General features: G+C 39.9%; 1 protein-coding gene across 1 annotated transcript in view; it reads left to right on the forward strand.

The window, feature by feature from the left end:
* The window catches only part of LOC145398808 (uncharacterized), a 102,895-nt gene extending 89,371 nt beyond the window's left edge, over nucleotides 1-13,524 (forward strand). Inside the window, exon 8 of the mRNA XM_080271617.1 lies at nucleotides 11,697-13,524. Within this exon, the coding sequence (XP_080127743.1) occupies nucleotides 11,697-13,524 (1,828 nt within the window). The remainder of the gene's footprint in view (nucleotides 1-11,696) is intronic.
* Nucleotides 13,525-21,953: the final 8,429 nt, after the last annotated feature.

Consider the following 21,953-nt stretch of genomic DNA (forward strand, 5'->3'; position numbering starts at 1 on the left):
AATTGTTGAAAAATTATGGGGAAACAAGAAATTGGAGGTGTGTAACAGGATTTGTAACAATGTGAAAGTCTCACTTTGGACTTTGGCTCTGTTTACATGTGGCTGAATGTTTCCTGTGTAGGAGTGATGTTACATGGCTAGTTACCAAGCTTGTAGCCATATTCCACTATCGTGGTTCTGTAGTATCTTCAAGGGTCAAAGATAGCCACATTATAAAGATGTTGGTAGTCACAAAAAGATGGTACAGAGGGGTTAGTGGACTGTAGTACCGTGGTCTTTCCAGTATTACGGTTAATTACTCCTGCTGTGGTGCATACTACATAAAATCTTGCTGTAACTGGCCACTCAGCAGGATTCACCCTGTTTACCTTGATATCACTGAACCTTCACCAGAAAGTACCCTGCATGTCTTACCAACACACATACGGTCAGGTAGCTGTATTGTTCAGAATAAGCAAATTAATATTTAGATTAAGTAAATGAATGATGATGGTGATGATTGAGATTTTACTAACCTTACTTGGTGAGTTATTTATTATAATTGTTGATTGTGCATATGATGACTGAGGCTCTGAGGCATGAGACAGCCACTGCTAGTTCCTTTCTTCACCCATCACAACTTTAACATCACCACAACAAATCCAACATTGAAATGCAGGTCTTCATTGTCTGAATCTGAATTTGAGTCTGTGTCCAGGGCTGAGACTGTGGCAAGTGCTGGAGCCACTCTCAGTAATGGTGGTAATCTCTTGCATCTCAGCATAGGTAAACTGGTGGTTGGTTAAGCAAGGCCAGTCACCAGTTGAGGTACCTTGGGGTGTGGGCCGGTCAGACTCATCCATGGTGAAATGTAGTCATTCCCAGCATGACAAGGTTTGATTCTTAACCCCTACTTGCTAGTTGACGTGTATAGCTGTCACAATTTTGGGTGCGGAGCAACACCCGTTGACGTGTATAGCCACAAGCGTCTTCCCGTCACCCTTTGAATTTTAACTTACCCTTTTTCATCGACGGGACCACCTGGAGACGTGGGGATACTTTCTTTTGAAAGAGGAAGAGTTGGTGAGTCACATGTATCTTTGATTTTAAGCTGTTATAGTTTGGCAGATATTAGGGTTTGAAATAAGGTTATTTTTAGCAAAATTACGAAATCTCCCTTAGGGAGGAACGTGCCACATCGGAAACCCCCGGCGTGTAGGGGTTACTGACATATCCTGTACAGGTAGTTACATATTGTCAGTATGCATTGTCTTTTCTGACTCAGTGCCATCAAGATCACAATAAATTATAGAAAAATTGCAGTCAAGATTCCACTGTTACTTATGCAGTAAAACTAATTTAACAGTTTCCCCCAATTTACTGTACTGTACTAGCTGTATGAAAAAAGTCATGATCTATTGCACAACATTCCTGATGTATGACAGGGACTTACTGAATAGCCTATACTGCAGGGTAGCAAACAGTAGTATGTAGTTTGCTTTTTGGTAGCAGTCTACTAATGGTAGTTTGTATGATGTGGGGACAGCCCAATGAGGAGCAGAGGTCAATTGGTCATATCATGAAAATTGTTGTAAATTAGTTAGGGAAGGAAAGAGTGCATGACTGATCCCAGGCTGGGGCAGAGAACAAGTTAATAAGTTGTATTACTGTACATTAAAACAGACTTTATTGATCTCCCGGAGGACAAACCAGCATGTCTTGAATATTCACTACCACCCACACTGCAGTAGGTCAAGGTGTGTGAATCTGATAGGAATAATGTCACAATTACATGACAGCCACACATCGTTTAGATCTGCAATGGCTAGTTGGGTTCGAGCCCCACAGAGATGAAAATGCTTTTCAGTATGTTATTCAACCTGTCGTTAATATATGTACACCCTCTGTCCAGAAACTATCCATCCTTTGGCTCTAAAAAATTAAACAGCTAACCTGTTGTGTTAGGACACTAATCCCCCTCAGAGTCGGCCCTTCTGACTTGATACATGTATCCCAGTGTTCTTTCCACTGCCTGATTCATTTTTCAAAGTCAGTTTTTGGTATCCCTTGCAGGTGCTTTGTCATATTCGTCATGATCTCTTCTCTCAGATGAATGTTGCTCAAGACCTGTTGGAGTGTGCAAATCGCGATCCAGACTCTCTGAAGACTGTTATCATTGGATGTGAGACTTCGGTGTATGGGTATGACTGAGAAACCAAAGCACAGCCATCCCAGTGGAAGCATGCAGGGTTTCCTCAGCCAAAAAAAGCATGACAGGTCCACAGTAAAGTGAAATGTATGTTGACATTTTTTTTTTTTTTCCCCAACAACCGTGGTGTTGTGCATCATGAATATGCACCAGAAGATCAGATTGTCAACAAATACTACTATCTCAATGTTATCTGTCGTCTTCGTGATGCAGTTTGACGGAAGATACCAGACCTTTGGAAAGCAGCAAGTTGGAAACTGCACCATGACAACGTCCCTGCCCATTCTTCTCAATTGATTCAGGAATTTTTGGCCACGCACAACATCCCACACGCACAGGCAGTCAAAGGAGGCAGACGTGCAACATCGGGGCTCTGTACCGGACCAACACGGCCAGTGGCATTACCTAAATTAGTATCTTTGAATGAGTCAAGCTCTGTACCAGGTTAGGCTAAATGATTTTTCATTATTAAAAGGAAAAAAAAAAAAAAAAAAAGTTTAAACAAGACTTGCTCAAACAGAAAAAAACAGAACCATGAGGAAAAAAAAAAATGCGCTGAGTCAGCTGGGTTTGTTTAGACTACAGCAACACGGGGAAAGTGTACACACTCTGTAAGTACATACTCTGTTCTTTTAGTATTGCAAAATGGATACATACTTCAGTAAAACAAATTTGGAAAAGAAAAGGGATAAAAGTAAAAAGCAAAATGATGATTTCTACCAAGAACTGCTTGAAGTAGAGACTCACAATAGACTGGTTGAACGTGTACACAAACTAGAAATGGCTTTCAAAAATGAAATTGATGAAATAAAGAAGCAAATGCACTTGCAAAAGGAAGAGATAGAAAAACTAGGAAGGGAGGCCAATAAGAAAGACACAACCATCAGTGAACTAACAGTGGAATTGAGTACGCTTAGGAAGAAAGTGAGTGAAATGGCAAGTACAGTAGTCAATCACGAGAGTGTTATGGAAGAGTTCAAAAATGACACAGAGACAATTAGGCAAGCAAGCAGTCTTATGGACCAGAGCAGTGATATTGAGGAGAAGATAACACAGGTGAATGAAGCTGTGCAAAGCTACAAAAATGATGTAGAAATCACGTATGCTGAAATGGTGAAAGTAAAGAAAGACTTAGAAACAAGGGTGGAGGAAAAAAGCATTAAAAAGGAAGTGAAAAGAATAATCCAAAACAATCCAAAGTTAGTCAGAGATTCAGTAGAGATAAACAAGTCTATAGTAATCACTGGTATAGAAGAGGAAGAAGTAAAAAACAAGATCACAAGAGACAAAAAGGAGATGGCAAATGTAATGAGCTTACTGAAAGAAGTATCAGAGGAAATCTGTAGTAAAGACATAGAGGAACACAAAAGGTTAGGGAAATATGAGAAAAGCAAGACAAGACCTCTAAAGGTGACTTTCCAGAGTGTAAACACTGTGGAAGAGATACTAAAAAATGCAAAGAATCTTATGGAAAAAGAGGAGTTCAAAAATGTATGGATAAAAAGATGCCTAACACAAGAGGAACTGGAATTACTGAAAGAGAAAAGGCAGGAAGCAAAAACAAAAAATGAGGGAGGATCAGAAGAGGAGAAGAAGAAATTTTTTTACAAAGTAATATGATTGCAGGTACGAAAGTGGTACACAAACAGGATGGAATAAAAAGGAGGAAGGTAGTAGAACCATGTCATGACAAATATATAAACAAGAAGATAAAGTTGATGTACTCAAATGTGGATGGAATGGTATCTAAATTACTAGAGATGAATGATTATGTCAGAGAAAATGAACCACAAATAATATGCCTAACTGAAACAAAATTAACACCAAGGATATCCAATGACATACTAAACTTAGAGGAATACAATATATGGAGAAGAGACAGAAATTAAAAAACAGGAGGAGGAATTATAATATTAACTAAGAAAAATCTAAAAGTCAGTGAAATAAAACTAGATATACCATCACAAGTAGAACTGATTGCAGTAGAGATCGACACATCTGAAGGTAAAGTAATTGTAGCCAATTTGTACATGCCACCCAGATCAAACACATGGGAAAGAGACGAATATGAGGACCTGGCTTATAGTACAATTCAGAGTATAAGATCATTACTACAAAAAATGGAAGAGAAATCAGAAAGAATTATATTAACTGGGGACTTCAATACAAATATAAATTGGAATACTCTAGATATAAATAGCCAAGAAAGCTGTCGGGACCGAAAGCTCCTGGATCTCGTACAAGAGTTTTTCTTAACGCAACATGTGAGGGAAACCACCAGAAAAAGACGACTTGATGTACCTTCAGTGCTAGATCTAATATTTACTAGGCAAGAAAATGATATTGACAGTTTAATGTATCACCCTCCACTCAGCAAAAGCGATCATGCAGTACTAAATTATAACTTCAGGGTAGCATATGACATAGTAAACAGCAATGACAGTTACAAAAAGAGCCTAAACTATAAAAAGGAAATTATTAAGACCTAAAGAAGTATTTCTTAGAAGTTGATTGGGAAAATGAGCTTAGAGGACAAGATTTAAATGCTGTATATAAAAAATTCTGTGAATTTTATGAAATAGGAGCCCAGAAGTACATCCCACAGCACAAAGAAACAGATAAGAAAATACAGAAATGGTTCAATACAGAATGTAAAAAATCAAAAGAAAGAAGAGATTTGTTGTGGAATAGATACAGAAGACACAATAGTGAAAGGGCGTATAATAATTACAAACAGGCAAGAAATGACTATACAAGAATAAGGAGGGAAACCCAAAAACAGTTTGAGGAGGATATAATAAATAAAAGTAGTGATCAACCAAAGCTGTTTTACAGCTATATCAGAAGCAAAACCAAAGTAAAAGCTATAATACAATCCATTACGGACGAGGGAATCACTTATACGCAAGAGAAAGATTTTTGTGAAGCACTAAATAAGAATTTCCAATTAGTTTTTACAGAAGAAAAAAATTTTGAGAGGGACTATGTGGAACACGGATGTCCACACATACTACCAGATATACAAATAGCAGAAAAAGTAACACAGGAGGAGTTAAGTAGATTAGACAGAGGAAAAGCAAGTGGTCCTGATGAAATTTCATGTTGGGTATTACGAGAATGTGCAAAAGAGTTAAGTAAACCATTATTTTTAATTTTCAAGAAATCCTTGAGTCAAGGTAAACTACCCGATATTTGGAAAAAAGCAAATATTGTCCCCTTATTCAAGAAAGGAAATAGACAAAATCCACTCAACTACCAACCAGTATCACTGACCAGTGTTGTAAGCAAGGTATTAGAAAAACTTATAAGAAAAGCTTGGGTAAATCATCTAGATGAACACAGTATGATAACAGAAAGACAGTTTGGTTTCAGAAAAGGAAAATCATGTGTTACTAATCTGTTGAGCTACTATGACAGAGTAACAAACACAATACAGGAAAGGGAAGGATGGGTGGACAGTATCTATTTAGATTTCAAGAAAGCTTTTGACACAGTACCACACCAAAGACTTTTATGGAAACTGTACCATCAAGGAGGAATTTGAGGCAAACTGTTTTGTTGGATGCAAGACTTTCTCATAAAAAGAGAAATGAGAACAGTACTAAGAGGAAACTACTCATCTTGGAAAGAAGCGACTAGTGGAGTACCACAGGGTTCAGTGCTGGCACCAATCATGTTTTTAGTGTATATAAATGATATAAACAGTAACACTGGAAATGAGAGCTATCTGAATATGTTTGTAGATGATGCAAAAATACAAAGGAGAATTACTAACACAGATTCTTGTAAAGAGCTACAAGAAGAATTAAATAAACTTCATGAATGGAGTAGTACATGGCAAATGGAATTCAATGTGGACAAGTGTCATGTGATCAAGTTTGGTAAAAGTGGAAAAAGACCTGATTGGGATTATCTGTCTATCTATCTATCTATAGCCCGACGCCCTAATCCCGCAAAGGGTGGCCGCAGACAAAATGCCTTTAAGTCACTCTGTCACCCACCATTTGACTACCCTCCCCTAACATACCCCCCCCTCCCTCATATACCTCTCAACTCCATCCCTCCACCTCATCCTCTGTCTACCCCTCCCTTTCTCTCCCTCCACCTCACCTACATATACCCTCTTAGTCAGTCTTTCATTCTCCATTCTCTCCACATGTCCAAACCACCTCAGTGTATTTCTCCTAATCTTCTCAACCACATCCACATCTATTATAAGTTAGGAAATAAAACCCTATACACATCAGAAAGAGAGAAAGACCTAGTTGTGATTATCAGTAACAGACTATCTCTGGCTGACCACATCAGCAAGAAGGTACGGAACATGTATACATTGCTTGCAAATATGAGAATAGCATTCACATACATAAATGAAGACATGCTAAGAAAGATAATAACATCATTCATTAGACCAACCCTGGAATATGCATCAGTAGTCTGGAGTCTTCATCTAAAAAAGCATATAGACAAGATTGAAAAAGTTCAAAGGGCCGCTACAAGATGGATACCAAGCTTAAGGGACCTAAGCTACGAAGAAAGACTAAATAAACTGAATCTATCAACACTACAGGAGAGAAGGAAAAGAGGTGACATGATAATGCTATACAAGTGCATATCAGGAAAGGAGAAAATAGACATAAATGATTACTTAACATATGGAGAAGCATCAGCAAGAGGACACTGCAAAAAACTGCATAAGAAGAGAGGTGATAAAGACGTAAGGAAATTCAGTTTCCCAAACAGAGCAATTGATCAATGGAATGCACTACCGAATGAAATAGTGTGTGCCAAAACAATTCACAAATTTAAGGATATGTACGATAAATATGGTTTAAGACACGGGACAGTACGAGCTTGACTCATTTCTGTAAAGATACAATTAGGTAAGAACAATTAGGTAAGGTCCAGCAGGCTCCCCTGCTCACCAGATATGGCTCTGTGCAACTTGTGGTTATTCTCCAAGCCCAAAACTCAGCTGAAGGGTTCCCGATATGAGACGAGTGAAGAGATCATGACGAATGCGACGAAGCACCTGCAAGGGATATTGAAAAATGACTTCGAAAATGAATCAGGCAATGGAAAGAATGCTGGGCTACATACGTCATCAGAAAGGCGTACTTTGAGAGAGATTAGTATATAATTTTTTAAAGCCAAAGGTTGTATAGTTTCTGGACAGCCCTCATACATACAGTATATACACAGTAGTGTATATATATATGTATATGTGCGTTTATAATATATATATATATATATATATATATATATATATATATATATATATGTGTGTTTGTGTGTGTGTGTGTATCATTTATAAAAGCTGCAACATTAGCTTTGAGAGAGATTAGTATATAATTTTTTAAAGCCAAATGTTTTATAGTTTCTGGACAGCCCTCATACATACAGTATATACACAGTAGTGTATATATATATGTATATGTGTGTTTATAATATATATATATATATATATATATATATATATATGTGTGTGTGTGTGTGTGTGTGTGTATCATTTATAAAAGCTGCAACATGCTTGCATGTGCTGACCTTGGTCACCTAATGGCGGCTTCCCATGCTGCTCGATCTCTGGCAGCCTCCCTATAGAGTTTCTTATCTCTGAGGTCCCACTCTGTGAGCTCATCCCAGGTCTTTTTCCATTTGCCTTTTACAACCCTACCCCCGACGTTCACACATCTCACTTTCCTCACCCACTTGTCATCCTTCATCCTCTCCACATGCCTAGACCACTTCAGTCTGCTCTCCCTCATCACAGCACCAATGCACTCCAGTCCCATCCTTCCTCTCAACTCTTATATTGTAAACCTGGCCTCCCTAGGCCTCGCATTCAGAGATGCACTACAAGCTCATGTAATCATTGTCGTTACTGTATGTTTCAGCCTACAAATATCCTCTTCCTGTACTGCCCAGGTCTCACAACCATACAGCATTACAGTTCCAATACCTGCTGCATACATATATATCTGTATACATGTACTGTATACTGTGTGTGTGTGTGTGTGTGTGTGTGTGTATGTGAGTGAGGTGGAGGGGGGGAGAGGGAGGGGGAGGACAAGGATGAGATGGAGGGATGGAGTGGAGAGGTTTATGAGAGAGGGGGGTGTGAGCTGGGAGTAGGGCAGTGAAATGGTGGGGAACAGGGTGACATGGAGGCGATTTTTTTTCCAATTCCTCACTATTCAGCCTCGCTGTACATTCACTGACTTCACCTCTCTCAAAGACCATCACTTTACTCTTCCCTACATTCACCTTTAGATTCTGTTTCTTTCACACTCTCCCAAACTGATCCACCAAGCCTTGCAGTTTCCCTTCATCTTCAGTCAACAACACAGTATCATCTGCAAACAACAGTACAGGGAGTTTCCAAACACTACCCTCTCTCATTAGGGCCACTCCAACATCCACTACCCTACCTTGTCCCTCTTTTATTACCCCATTCATGTACAGATTGAACAACCATGGAGACATGACACATCCATGTTTCAACCCAACCTTCAAAGAGAAAAATTCACTCAGTTCACCATCCACACGCACTGCAGCCTTAGCACCATCATATATACTCTTCACACCATTCAATAACTTCCCATCAACTCCATATATTCTTAATACTTTCCACAACAACTTCCCATCTACTCCATATAGTCTTAACACTTTCCACAATCCTTGTCTATCTACCCAGTCATATGCTTTCTCTAAATCCATGAAAGCCGCATACAACTTCTTTCTCTTCTCTAGAAACTTTTCCACTAAAGATCAACGAATGAATATCTGATCTACACAACCTCTTCCCTTCCTAAAGCATCCCTGTTCTTCAACTAATTCCTCTGTTATCTTCCTAACTCTGTCAATAAGTATCGTACCATACACTTTTCCTATTATGCTAAGAAGACAAATGCCTCTATGATTACCACACACTTCTTTTTCCCCTTTTCCTTTGTACAAGGGAATAATTATACCTGACTTCCAATCCTCCAGAACTCTACCTTCCTCCCAGGCCAAACTGCACATCTTCCACATCCATTCTACTACTATCTCTCCCCCATGCTTCAACATTTCACCACACACTCCATCAATTCCTGGGGCTTTCCCCAGTTTAACTTTCTTCATTGCTTCCACAACTTATATCCTACTGATTTCTTCCTGTCTTCTCACCTTCCTCCTTCTCCCAGCCATTCCCCAGCCACTTATACTCGCATCACTTCCATCCTCTATGTTCAACAATTCCTTAAAGTGTTCTCTCCATCTGCTCACTTTTTCTCCCTTCTCCACTAGTAATCTACCATTTTTATTTTTCACTCCCCTGCTAACTTCACTTCCACCCTGTCTTACTCTCTTCACCTCTTTCCAGAACATTTTCTTACAGTCTCTCCACTTTACACTCAGATTCTTCCAAATTCCTCATCCACTCTCTTCTTACTCTCTCTTACTAATCTTTTTACCTCTCTCTCTCTTTCTACATATAACTCTCTCTTCCGCCTCTCAACTTCTTCCACGCCCCTATTTCTCATCCATGCATTGTATGCTTTCTTCTTTTGTGCCACAGCCTGTCTCACCTCTTTATTCCACCACGCTGTTCCTTGCACCCCCCTCTGTCTTCTCTTCATCCCACACACCACGTCACATGCTGCACATATTTCTTCTGTGAATATCCTGCACACACCTTCCACGTCCCCCATCTGCTCCAATTCATATTTGCCCAATCGTTCCTCCACTTCTCTCTTATATTCTGTCTTTTTCTCATCCTCTTGTAACCTTTCCACTCTCTTTACAAATACTCCTTCTTCCCGTCGTTCCCTTCATCTATTACTCCATCTTATTTGGATCTTGATTCTGGCCACCACCAAGTAGTGGTCAGAAAGTCCACTCCTCCAACCTCTATAAGCTCTTGCATCCATTACACATCTTCGCATCCTTTCATCCACACACACATAATCAATCATTGCCTTCCTTTCATTCAGTTCACCACCCACCCTTCTCATCACTCGCCATGTATACCTGTGGATCATTTTTTGCCTAAAGAGGGTACTGGCTATCACCAACCCCCTCCCAGCACAAATGTCCACTAACGCACTGCCATTCTCATCTATCTCAGCAGGCACACCCTACTCACCAACTATTCCATCCACCTTCACATTCCCTTCTTTACCTTTCATATCACCGATCAAAAACACTCTCTCATTCCGTCCAAACTTTTCCATGCACACTTCCACATTTGTCCAGAACTCTTCTCTCACTCTGCTTGCACGATCTTGCGTTGGTGCATACACGCACACAGTCGCCCACATTTGTATTCCAACTTTCAATCTTACCCACACAATCTTGGCCCAACTGATCCATATTCTCTTATGTTCTTCTTCCATCTTTTACTCACAACTATACACACTCCTTTTGCCCTCTTCCATCTTTTACTCACAACTATACACACTCCTTTTGCCCTCTTATTCTCACCTACTCCTGCACATATACCCCATCCATACTTCCATGCTCTCACACTCTCACCTTTCCATTTAGTTTCAGTTACTCCACATACATCAACTTTTGCACCCTCAAGCACCTGGACAATCTCTCTCTCGTTCACCTCATCATTCGTACCTCTTACATTCCATGTTCTGATTACCATGTCCTTTGTCCTGTCCTTGGTCGTCATCTCTTGGTCAGTCCTTGTCCTAGGCTTCTTGTTTGTCTTTTTAGCTAGTTGTTTTCCGGGGAGGGCACTAACCCTCCGCCAACCCTTTTAGTCGCCTTGTACGACAAGCAGGGATACTGGGGGAGTATTCTTGAAAAAAAATACCCTACCCCCAGGGGGTATTGTGTATTCAGAGTGGTTTGTAAGTATTTGAGCTGAAGTGGTGACTTCTGAAGGTATGTGACATATAGGGAGACTATTGGGTGTCAGGGAATAAAATGTCAGATCTGTGTCCAGAACAGGATACATAAAAAAAACTTACCAGCCAATTTTCAAGGAAGAAATTACTTACGTACCTCCTAGTACATGCAAGACACTTTGTGGCATTTTGTTTTGTGTTCTTGTGAATGATTTTTTTTTATGTACACAACAGTATTTGCTTCTTCTTCGGTATTTATTAATTTATTTTTTTAAATACAGAGACAGGAAGGGAAAGTCTTCTATATATATGTGAATGGAATGATAAGTAATAATGATGCAAGAGTGGAAAATAGATAAGTACTGAAAGCAATACATCATCTAATCTTGTGTTGCCCCATGTGGAGCATGGGTGCCCGGGGCTAGGCAAGTTGGTCTTGACATTTAAGATGAGAGTGACTAGCCTCACTCATCCCTGAGTGCCATTATGTGAGCAATAAACCTCAATCACCCCTTGGATACTTAAAGTAATAAGATACTATATTTACTCTCTCACCATGTTTTCATATAAGGTGTTAAAAATTTTATCCTGCAGAATTCACTTGACTATTGGTTAGCCATACTGCTTAAACTTATTCATATGACTAAGTTTCTGATATATACCAACAGTGAGGAGACACGAGCGCAAGTAACTGGTGTTCTGCTGCGTCCCTTCCTGCCTCGAGGCCTGGAGAGTCGGCTGGGTCTTCGGCGACAACACCCGCCAGCACACCACAGCCGGCGCCCACTGTCAGACCCAGGTGTTGTGCTGCAACTGCCTCGCTACCCTCCAACTTTCACAGAGGCCTACCTTCCTCCCATGGCATACCAGGAAGCATTCCCTCGGTATATGTGGGGTCCTCCTCCCCCTTACTCCCAGCCCACTTCTTCAGAAAATTTGGCCATGCAGATGTCCCCACACCACCACCCCAACTCCCCTACCTCTCCTGCAGGGTTTCAAGGGTTGGTGCCTCAGGCAATTCGTTCTTCCCCTGCTCACCGGCCTGCCACTCTGGCTGACCTCATGCATGGTCCTGCCAGCCCCACCACAAACACCTTGTCCTCCCCTAGTGATGATTCAGAGATCCTTAGTTCCCCCTCACAAACCCAGCGAGTTTCACGTGGCCGACACAAGGGAGGCAGCCCAACAGAGCAGGGAGTCACTGTTGGGGGCTCCAGTTCTTTACCATCAAGACATCGTTCTCGGAGACTGCCTTTAGGCCATGTTAAATCTCTAGGTGATGTTAATGAACACAAACATGATGAACCATTAGAAGTGCTGTTTTGTGATGGAAAGGACATTACACCTTTGGATAAATTCCAGTCTGAAGCTGATGTCCCACGAGAGACTTTTCCTGGGAGTAAACACATAAAGAGCATAAGTGATCCTAAGGTTGTGTATACCAATGGAAAGACAGAGCAAGAGTCTGAGTTGTACTTTGCAGATGTGTCTTCATGTATCTCAGTGAGGCAAGATGGTGATGAGATGATGTATTACTCTGAACCCACGAGCTCAGCCAGTCAACACACTCCCTCCCCAAGTGACAAGGAGGTGCTGGAGGCTGCACTCAACCACACATATGAACAGGTACGAGACAAGGACGATGACAGCTCCCACCATGCTTCTGATGACACCATGATTGTCCATACTTCTTCCTCGGACCATAGCCTTGCTGCTGAAACTGAGAACACTTATAGTGTGGTTTCTCCTCTCACTGACTTATCTAGCACCTCCCCCATGATCACAGACACAGATGCATACTCATGTTACACTCCCACCACATCAGGGCCATCCCCTTCCTCCCCAGGACAACGGGATCACCCAGTGTCAACCCCTCAGACAAGCTATAACCACAATTTGTCCCCCCACAACATGAGACAGTTGCATCCACTCCACCCACTGCACCACATGCACCACCTACATCATGCAGGGTCAAGAAATGACAATGATGGGGCAGGGGAAGGAGAACACTGTTATGAGACAGTGCCTGGAGCCAATGACCTTCCCACTTCTGCATCAGACACCACTGCTCCTTCCACCTCAGTCTCTGCTGCTGACTCCCGTTCAGATATTCAACCCTCTCGACACTCGGATGCATCAGACCTGAATGGTAATGTGACTCTGACAGAAGCCATTGTACATATGAGTCCATCTGGGTGTGACAGTTCTGGCCAGGCCTCCAGCAGGGCCTCCCGTGCCAATCTATCCTTGCCTTTACGTCGAGTTCTGTCTTCATCCAATGCTAGTGCAGAGGAGGCAGCCCAGGATACCTCTACCCCTGACTCAGAGATGCTGTCCTTAGAGCAGAGTCGAGGGCCAGGAGGACGGCAAGGTAGAGGTGGAAGTGGTAGTGGGGAGAGGGGAGCCTACCACACCTCAGAGCCCACGACACCAGCAGACCGTAGATTGCACCCAGTCCAGGACCTTCTCTTCACACTTAAGTCAGTCAATGTTTAAAGTGACACATGTGTGATGCTGGTATTGCTAGTGATTAGATGTTACACCTCTGTATAATTACCCACCAGATACTTTCATGTAACATAAGGATGAGCAGTTCATTTTTTTTTCTGTTAGAATAAGAATGTGTTTAACACTAAGAAACAGAGGATACTGTCTATGCAAGTCTTATAAGTGTTTTCCAGTATTGCCCAAAGTGGTGACACATACATGGCTACAAGACATGATGAAATAATGAGCACAGTACGGGTGATCCCACCAGTCACAATCAGGCTGTAACATTTGCTATCCTGTTGCCAAACCACTAATTCTGAGTAAAGGACTTGTGCTAACATTGGTTGTGGTGGCAGTGATATGCTGGTATGGTTAGTTCCTTGTATTACCATCTTCCTCTGATGTATGTTACATCTGTTAGCAGGTTGTGCTGCCTTTCTAATACAAGTGATCCCGAGGGTCAGGAAACTTATTGTACCTTCTATATTTCTTAAGCACTTTGCAAGTATTTCATTAGAATTTTCTCCTTTTTTGACATTCTGTATGTCAGGTATGTTATAATGACATACAGCTAGAGGCTTTTATCAGTGGAGCACTTTTATAGAGGCATACAGACAAAATCTAGGAGAACTGCTTTCATAGATGAAACAAGTATGACAAGGATTTGTGTTAGTTTTTAATGGTAATGCAGTTCATGTGCAATAGCAAAATTCATCTGAAATAACAAAAGCTTATTGTCATTGAATATTACTTTCACAGTTAGGTTAGTCCCATTAGAATGGTTTTGCATGTTAAACGAATGAGCTTCAATAATCAGTAATGGGAGCAGGGCAGTGAAATGGCGGGGGACAGGGCGACATGGAGGCGATTTGTCTGTGGCCACCCCGTACGGGATTGAGGCGTCTGGCAATAAATAGATAGATAGAGATCATAATTACACACTGTATTTCCAGAACTTTTAAATGTACTACACTACCTTGGTAAACAGATTATATTGTGTTTAATTGGAGTGGAAGCTCTCATAGATTTTCATGAGGCATGCATTATGTCTGTAACTGATAATGGTTAAGCTTTACAAGCCATTGAGTATAACACTGGCAGACTTGTAAAGTGAGAGGTGCAGCAAGTATCAGGATCAGATGTTATAGACCATACTTGCACCAGCTTCCTTGAATCCTTTCAATCTTTTATTATTGCTGTCTCCAGATATTAAAAAAATAAAATAAAATAAAAATAAAAAAGCTTTGAACAGAGTAGTCAGATAAAGCCATCATTATCTCCATCACTACAAGAGATCAACCCATTATTAAAAGAAATCCTCTAGCTGAGTGGGTTAACCCCTTCAGTATAGCAACATACTTTTAGTTTTATTCTTGCTACCACCAGACAGTTATATTCAAACTGTGGATGACAGCTTCTGGCTGTAGTTGTTGCCTTAGGCCTATCTAGATTTGAATCCAGTGGATTGCAGGCTGAAGTTGCCATTATTCTGCAGCCTGCCATCCTTCTTTTGGGGATAGGGAAGGAGTTGAGGGACATTAACCCTTAACCCAAGGGCTGTCACTTTCGTGGTGCTCGTTACATAAGTACCATACTGTGGGGCGTCACTTTTGTGATTCAGGGATTTTTAAAATCGCCCGGGCTTTCAAGTGCGGTCTTGTATCATCAATTAGTACTGCCAGTGTGTAACTATAGGCAGCGATGCTAATACCCAGTACTCGCATCCAGTGTTAACAATTTAGCCATTTTTCTGTGTTTGCCTTGCCTCCCCAGCTCCCCTTCCTTACCCTCTCCCCTGCCGAGCTACAGCCGCGCTACGCAACGCAACTCCCGGCCTGTTTTTTCCATTCGCTTTCTCCGTTGAAATGTGCCCCATGCCCTATTCTCTTACTAAAAACTAGACAAAAAAAAGGGAAAAGGCTAATTGATACTGCCATTGGCCATGAAGTAGCTAATTTATCACACACCCCACATGCACTTGGTCGCTAATTTTCCCTGTTCATTACGCATTGAAACATCCCTTATGACTTATTCTCATACTAAAAAATATAAAAAAAAAAAAAATAAATAAATAAAGGGAAAAGGCTAAATGATACTTCCATTGACCAGGAAGTAGTAAGTCAGAGTGCTGCTATCCCCGTGGGGGGGGGGGGCACTGCGTGATCCAGCCATCCCCGGGGGTAAGGGGTTAACCATGTCAGTGCCACCACATTAAGGTATTCCTCTCCAGCACCCATCTTATAGGGAAGGGGATCAAAGGAGGCTATATCTAATGCCTCTGGTTCAATATATCTCTGCTAAGCTGAATAAAATCACCCATATGTGGGTGACAAAAAACTCATCATCATCCTGCTAGGGTTCATCTTTGTGTCAGAAAAAATCTTTATTTGTCTTTTATGTTTTGTTAGTTTTCATAACTGATAATAGGTTATTAATGCCAAATTCAGCAGCAGTTGCCAAGACTGTTTGAGAAACATTTACATCATGTGCTGTGATAGTGAGCAATTTACTAATAACATTGTTATTAGACCCATGTGCAATATAGAAGAAAATTATTCATACTTTATTAAAGAGATTCGTATTTATTCATTTACAGCTTGAAAGTGCTGAATTAAAATTAAGTTATCCCATATATTTCTCTTAATTTTTTATAATGAATGTCAAATTTTTATACAGTACTGAATAAAGATAAAATAACTTCTATATTTATAAAATTTTTTAAAGTGAATGTCAAACTGTCATACACTGTAACCCTGTAATGGCACTGGTACATATCAAGAATTTTTTGCAGTATAAAAAATACATATTAATTTTATTCTAGTAGGTGTGCACTTAAAACTTAAATCATGAAGGAACTAACAGGTCTCCAGTTTTTACCGATAGTTTCTGAAATGCATGATGAAGACATGTCTGACCTCGCTGCGTCACTGTTGACTCTGTTCTGTGGTGTGGGATTGAGATTGATCATGTCTGCTATAATAACTATAGGCATTCCACAGATGTCAGTAGAAAATTGGTGCTTTCCATTCCATTCACTTTGTAAGTTACTGTAGCATACAACCATTAGATGCAAAATTTTCTACTTACATATTACTGTGCAGGTATCTATGGTGAGCTTAGCAGTGCATCTTGTACCAAGTTCCCCATACGTTATACTCTGAACCATCCTCGTGTATGTGTACAGTGTATTCCTCATTTGAAATAGTTTGCCTTGGTTATTTCATTACTAAGTTGGTGATGAAATAAAATATACTTTTTTTTTTATTGAAAATGGTATGATTCATTAGAAAGTACAGTGGTTTTGAAGTACACCTCTAATAACTTAATGTATTTTGTGCTAGTAGTCCCAGAGCCACGGACCAAAAATATGTCTTACGTTATTTCACTTTGATTGTACACTAGACCTTTATAAGCAATGATTGCCTGTATTTGTTCATGTTGGTGTGTTTGTAATTGACATGTTTGAATATATCAACACACAAGACACTGCACTTGATGTTTGATACAGTATGATATTGTCATGCCTGGAGTATGTGTTTTGCATTAATCCCTTGAATCCAATGACATATTTTATATTCATGCTACCTTCAGATGATTTTGTTAACCCAGGGAAGATCTGTAGCTCTGAAGGGATTAATGAAGGCTATATCCAACTCCTCAGGTTCAAAAGTCCTTCTAAAGCTGAATGAAATTGTCCAGAGATTGCAAAAACTGAATGAAAATTATGTAATCAGAAAGGGATTAACCTCTAATATGACGACATTACATTTGCATGTTTTTGATGCCACTATTTGATTTATGCAACATCAGCATCATCCGGTTTCTTTTCCCACCAGAGGTGGGGTGAGGTAGGATACAGATGATTTTATTCAATTTTGAAAAGACCCCTTATTGAAGGAACTGATGAAAAATCTCTCATAAGTAAAAAAAATTTTTTATGGGTAGCAAGAATAAAATAGTATGTCATTGTGCTGATGGTGTTAGAAATAATATTTGTGACTCAAAGTTTTTCAAATCACCTTATTTATACTGACGAAGAGTGTATGTGAGTGAGGTGGAGGGGGGAAGAGGGAGGGGAAGGCCGAGGATGAGATGGAGGGATGGGGTGGAGAGGTATATGAGAGAGGGGGGTGTGAGTTGGGAGCAGGGCAGTGAAATGGTGGGGGACAGGGCGACTTGGAGGCAATTTGTTTGTGGCCACCCCAAACGGGATTGAGGCGTCTGGCAATAGATAGATAGACTCAAAGTTTTTCAAATCACCTTATTTATACATGAAGGAGAGACTGTATTGTAAGTTATACTAAGCAATATTTTCTTTTTTTGTGAGGTATTTGATTGAGTTCAGTTGATATGAAGATAGTAGAGAGCTCATTGTACAAAATAGATAGTTATGAGAAGTAGGTGGAAGAAAACACAGGTGATATAAAGGTGAACTTTATTCCTGGCTATTGTATACTTCAATTTCACCCATTTTTTTCTTCCACCTCCTTCCCATACTTGTCAAAGTGTCTCAACAAAAAAGATAAATGAAAGTAAAAAGCAGAGTTTGGCAGGAACTGCTTCGCAGGAAATCAGATTCATGTTTACAGCCATACCAAAGTTGGATTACATACTACTGTACTAGAGTGTTTCCACATTGGTATCATATGTGTTTCAGTGACTTATCTGCATCACTTGTGTTGTCATTAATATCCAATCTCGTCTTCAACAAATAACTTCCTAATATCCATTGTAGACTTTTTTGCCACAGTGTATCGTAGTTATAATTTAGAACAGTAGTTCTTAAATGGGGGGGATGCACCCAGAAGGAGATGGAGATGAGTAATTTCCAATAGAACCATGAGAAGCCAAAGGAAAAAGTAAGGTATGACCTGAGCAAGTGAATATATGTTATGACAACCTTTTATTTATGTTCAGTCCTTAAATTGTCTCTGTTCCAATTTTCGCCAGGCTGCCTCTCTGCTTCCTTTCTCTCTTAGCTTTGGCTGTCTCAGAAGAAAGATAAGATAAACCAAAAAGTCTAGTAATGTAGGGTATGATGGTCTGTAAATGGTTCTTCAAAGTTTTAACTTAAAAAATTTTTATCAAGCATGGTTTCTGTGTCCCAGTCAGGAGTAAGACTGTCCTTCTGTTTACTCTGTTAACTTTGGTTTCCAGATTGCAATGACTTCAGGTGCCTATTTTCTGTTGTATCTGTAAGTGATAGCTTCCTATTCATGCATTTCTTTTCTCAGTTGAGGTGTAGTTCCTGTGCACTGTACACTGGGGGGGGGGGGGAATGTTAGCTGGTTTTTAGTAATGAGGAAATTTGACCAATGAACAGGAAATTATGAACATGCTCGTGCTGTTTTTTATTGATTTTGATGACTGTGGAATATAATACTGTACACTAGCCCCAGAAAGTATCGGTGCAGGGTGTGATTGATGGCTACTGAAAAGATACATTCAACTTGTGACATGTCGGGAGGGTTGGTCAATATGTGGATGCTTTTATATAGATTTTTTGTAATTACAAACGTGTGGAATGGGTTATGTCCATACATAAATGCTGGTACTTCGGCAGGAGTACAGGTTCAGTGCGGGCAGAACGACTGGCACATTGTAATGGGGCCTATAAAAACCTGCGTTGTGTAGAGGCAAAGCGGGGATCCTATCTTTGGCTCAGTGGTAACGTGTGTACCTGTGAAGCACGAGGGCCTGAGATCAAATTTTGGTCAGACCAGTGTGACTAATTTGTTAGGTTTCATTTCGGCTGTTATGTTGATTGGCAGCGGTGTGTGATATGAGGCGAGGCTTGGAGGGCAATGATGTTGTTGGTTAGCTGACAGCGTCCTAGTCCTTACATCCTGGGAATGAGCTGTTTGGTGTGGTCTTCAGCGCCCCAGTGGTGCCCTCCAATGCTACGCTACCATGTGTGTTCGAAACTCACCAAATTTATCACCAAGGGGAGAAAAGAGCGATGTAATGGGGCCTATAAAAGCCTGCGTTGCTTAGAGGCAAAGCGGGGATCCTCTCTTTGGCTCAGTGGTAACGTGCGTGCCTATGAAGCGCTAGGGCTTGAGATCAAATCTCGGTCAGACCAGTGTGATTAATTTATTAAGTCTTTCTGGTCATTACAACATCCCGGTACCTATCGTCGCTGGTGTGAAAATGTTCACACTAGAGTATGCACTGATACCTTCTGGAGCTAGTGTACATGGCTGTGTGGTGATGTTTATGGTTTTACTTGTGCAGTGGTTAGACTTTTTTTTTTTTTTTTTTTTTTTTTTTTTTTTTTTACAGTATTTCATAGTATATTTTGTTGTGGAATGGTATATTTTTTATGTCATCCATGTGTGTATGGAAGTATATTTGATTGTATGTTAACTGAAAAACATATTCTTTTAAACCAAAAAACTAGTAATGGACAGTGAATTGAAAGGTGCACAGTTTACCTGCACATACAAACTATTTAATGCTATTTGTGTTGTTTTAAGAAGGTGTTTGGGTACTAGGATTTAAAAGTGGAACCTTTTATGTCACATTTTCAAATCTCAACTTCTACCCCTTTTTTCTTCCAAGTGTCCATCAGACCAGTCACTGGAACCTGAGTAAACACAAGTTAAGTGTGAATATATAAGCATAGATTTATATCCCTGCAAATTCTTCTTATTAATTCAAGAAGGAAATTTTAGAGTCAGATGAAGAAAGGAAAGGGGAGAGGGAGAGCAGCTCTGACTGCTAAAGGGGATGTGACCCTAAAATGGTTAAGAAATGTTGATCTAAAACTTTGAACAGTTTAAGCATTCCTTCTTGCCTGTGCTCTGTTGATAAAATGCCATTTCTTTCAGTGTGACATCCATTGAAGGGATATGAGAAGACCACAATACAGTGTTCAGTAGTAATAATGTGTTTAAGATACAGTCTGACTTGTTACTTTTTTCCAGTGAGTTAAAAAAAGATTTCATGGCATTTTATACAGCATTAGCAAAGTACTGCAAAGTGTTGAATGGGAAACATTTAGTACTTTGTACTGTATATCCATGTAATTAATCACCTTTTTGACATTTTTTTTCCCTGCTAAAGCTACAGTAAATTGCAGTAAGATTGCCTATTAAATTACATTACTATCTGTAAAGTTGTTGTACCTTTTCATCCAATTTACAGTACTAATTATGTGAAAAGTTATGATATTGTTTCTGATGTGGACTGACTTTACTTTATATGATGTTACCAAGTCAAAAAAAAAAAAGAGAAATTATTTGGCTTACGAGGTTAAGGACCTAAGGTTAAAGGGGGGGGGAGGCAACGAATAATTTAAGTTCAAGTAGTGGTTCTCTAGACAGCTTTTCCCTCTTCCTTTGTTGTCCTATCCTTCATGCTTATTGACAGACAGATCTTTTGGTTTTTGCACTTGTTGAAAGTCACAGCAGAAGACAAAGTTAATGCTGTTATTTATTTAACAGTCTGCTTGATATTTATGTAAATTCAATATGTGATGTCATGACTAAGGGATGAAGAATTAACAGCTACAGTCCAGTGCCATACTTTTGAGTATTATTATTACTATTACATCGAGACTTGTTTTCAGCTTTGGATTTGCTTCCTGAACCAGAGAGTTATTTACACTCTTACTAAACTCCTTCAGTATAAGAAACATTTCCTGAGTTAAGTAAAATCATACAAATAAAAAGAATGTCTCATGGATTTAGTGGGTTGAAGTAGGTAACCAAGCAGAGTTCAGTACACCTGTAGTTGAAGAAGGCTATTTCACATTATTTTTCTTGCTTGTTCATGAACATGGAGTTGCTATTAATCAAGTGAAAGTAGTTTATAAGGAAGAACATGTGCAAAGTAAGTGTGAAATCCCTTGTTTGAGGATTGAATAAGAGGAATGTGTATCTAGATGAAGATTAGGGAAGAAAAGTCAGTGTTCTAATTATTTAATACCAGAAATTGTACAGTTTGCTGTCCACTATGATTTTTAACTAACCACGAGATATTTCAATACATACCAGTATCGAGTAATTATTAGATTTAATTGCACAGGTTTATTTATGAATATTACACTTACCCAACCTAACCTGACCATGAAAGTCACTTACTACAATTCTAACCTTGACATCCTTCTGCCCTAACCTTGGCAGAGGAGGAAACAGTCAAAAGTGTGTGACTAACAGTTAGGTTACCTGTAGTCTTGGATGGTTTTCTTTGTGTAATATCCTAATAAGGCTGCACAACTAAACTTAGTAGTTTCTCCATACTTTATCACAGTATGTGTTGGTGGCCACAGTCACTGCAAGTGATCACTTAGATAATTTATATCACTGCCAAGCAAAAGGGTCTGTTGCCAGTCTCTGAAAGCGACAAAGTTAACCCATTCCCTGCTGTGGATGCACTTGGGTATTTTGTTCAGACAATCCAGACTATTATAATTGGGTAAGGAAAATTCAAGC

The sequence above is a fragment of the Coenobita brevimanus genome, chromosome 46 (assembly GCF_032717465.1).
Source record: "Coenobita brevimanus isolate Jiangsu-jjx chromosome 46, ASM3271746v2, whole genome shotgun sequence".
In the NCBI taxonomy this organism is placed as follows: domain Eukaryota; kingdom Metazoa; phylum Arthropoda; class Malacostraca; order Decapoda; family Coenobitidae; genus Coenobita; species Coenobita brevimanus.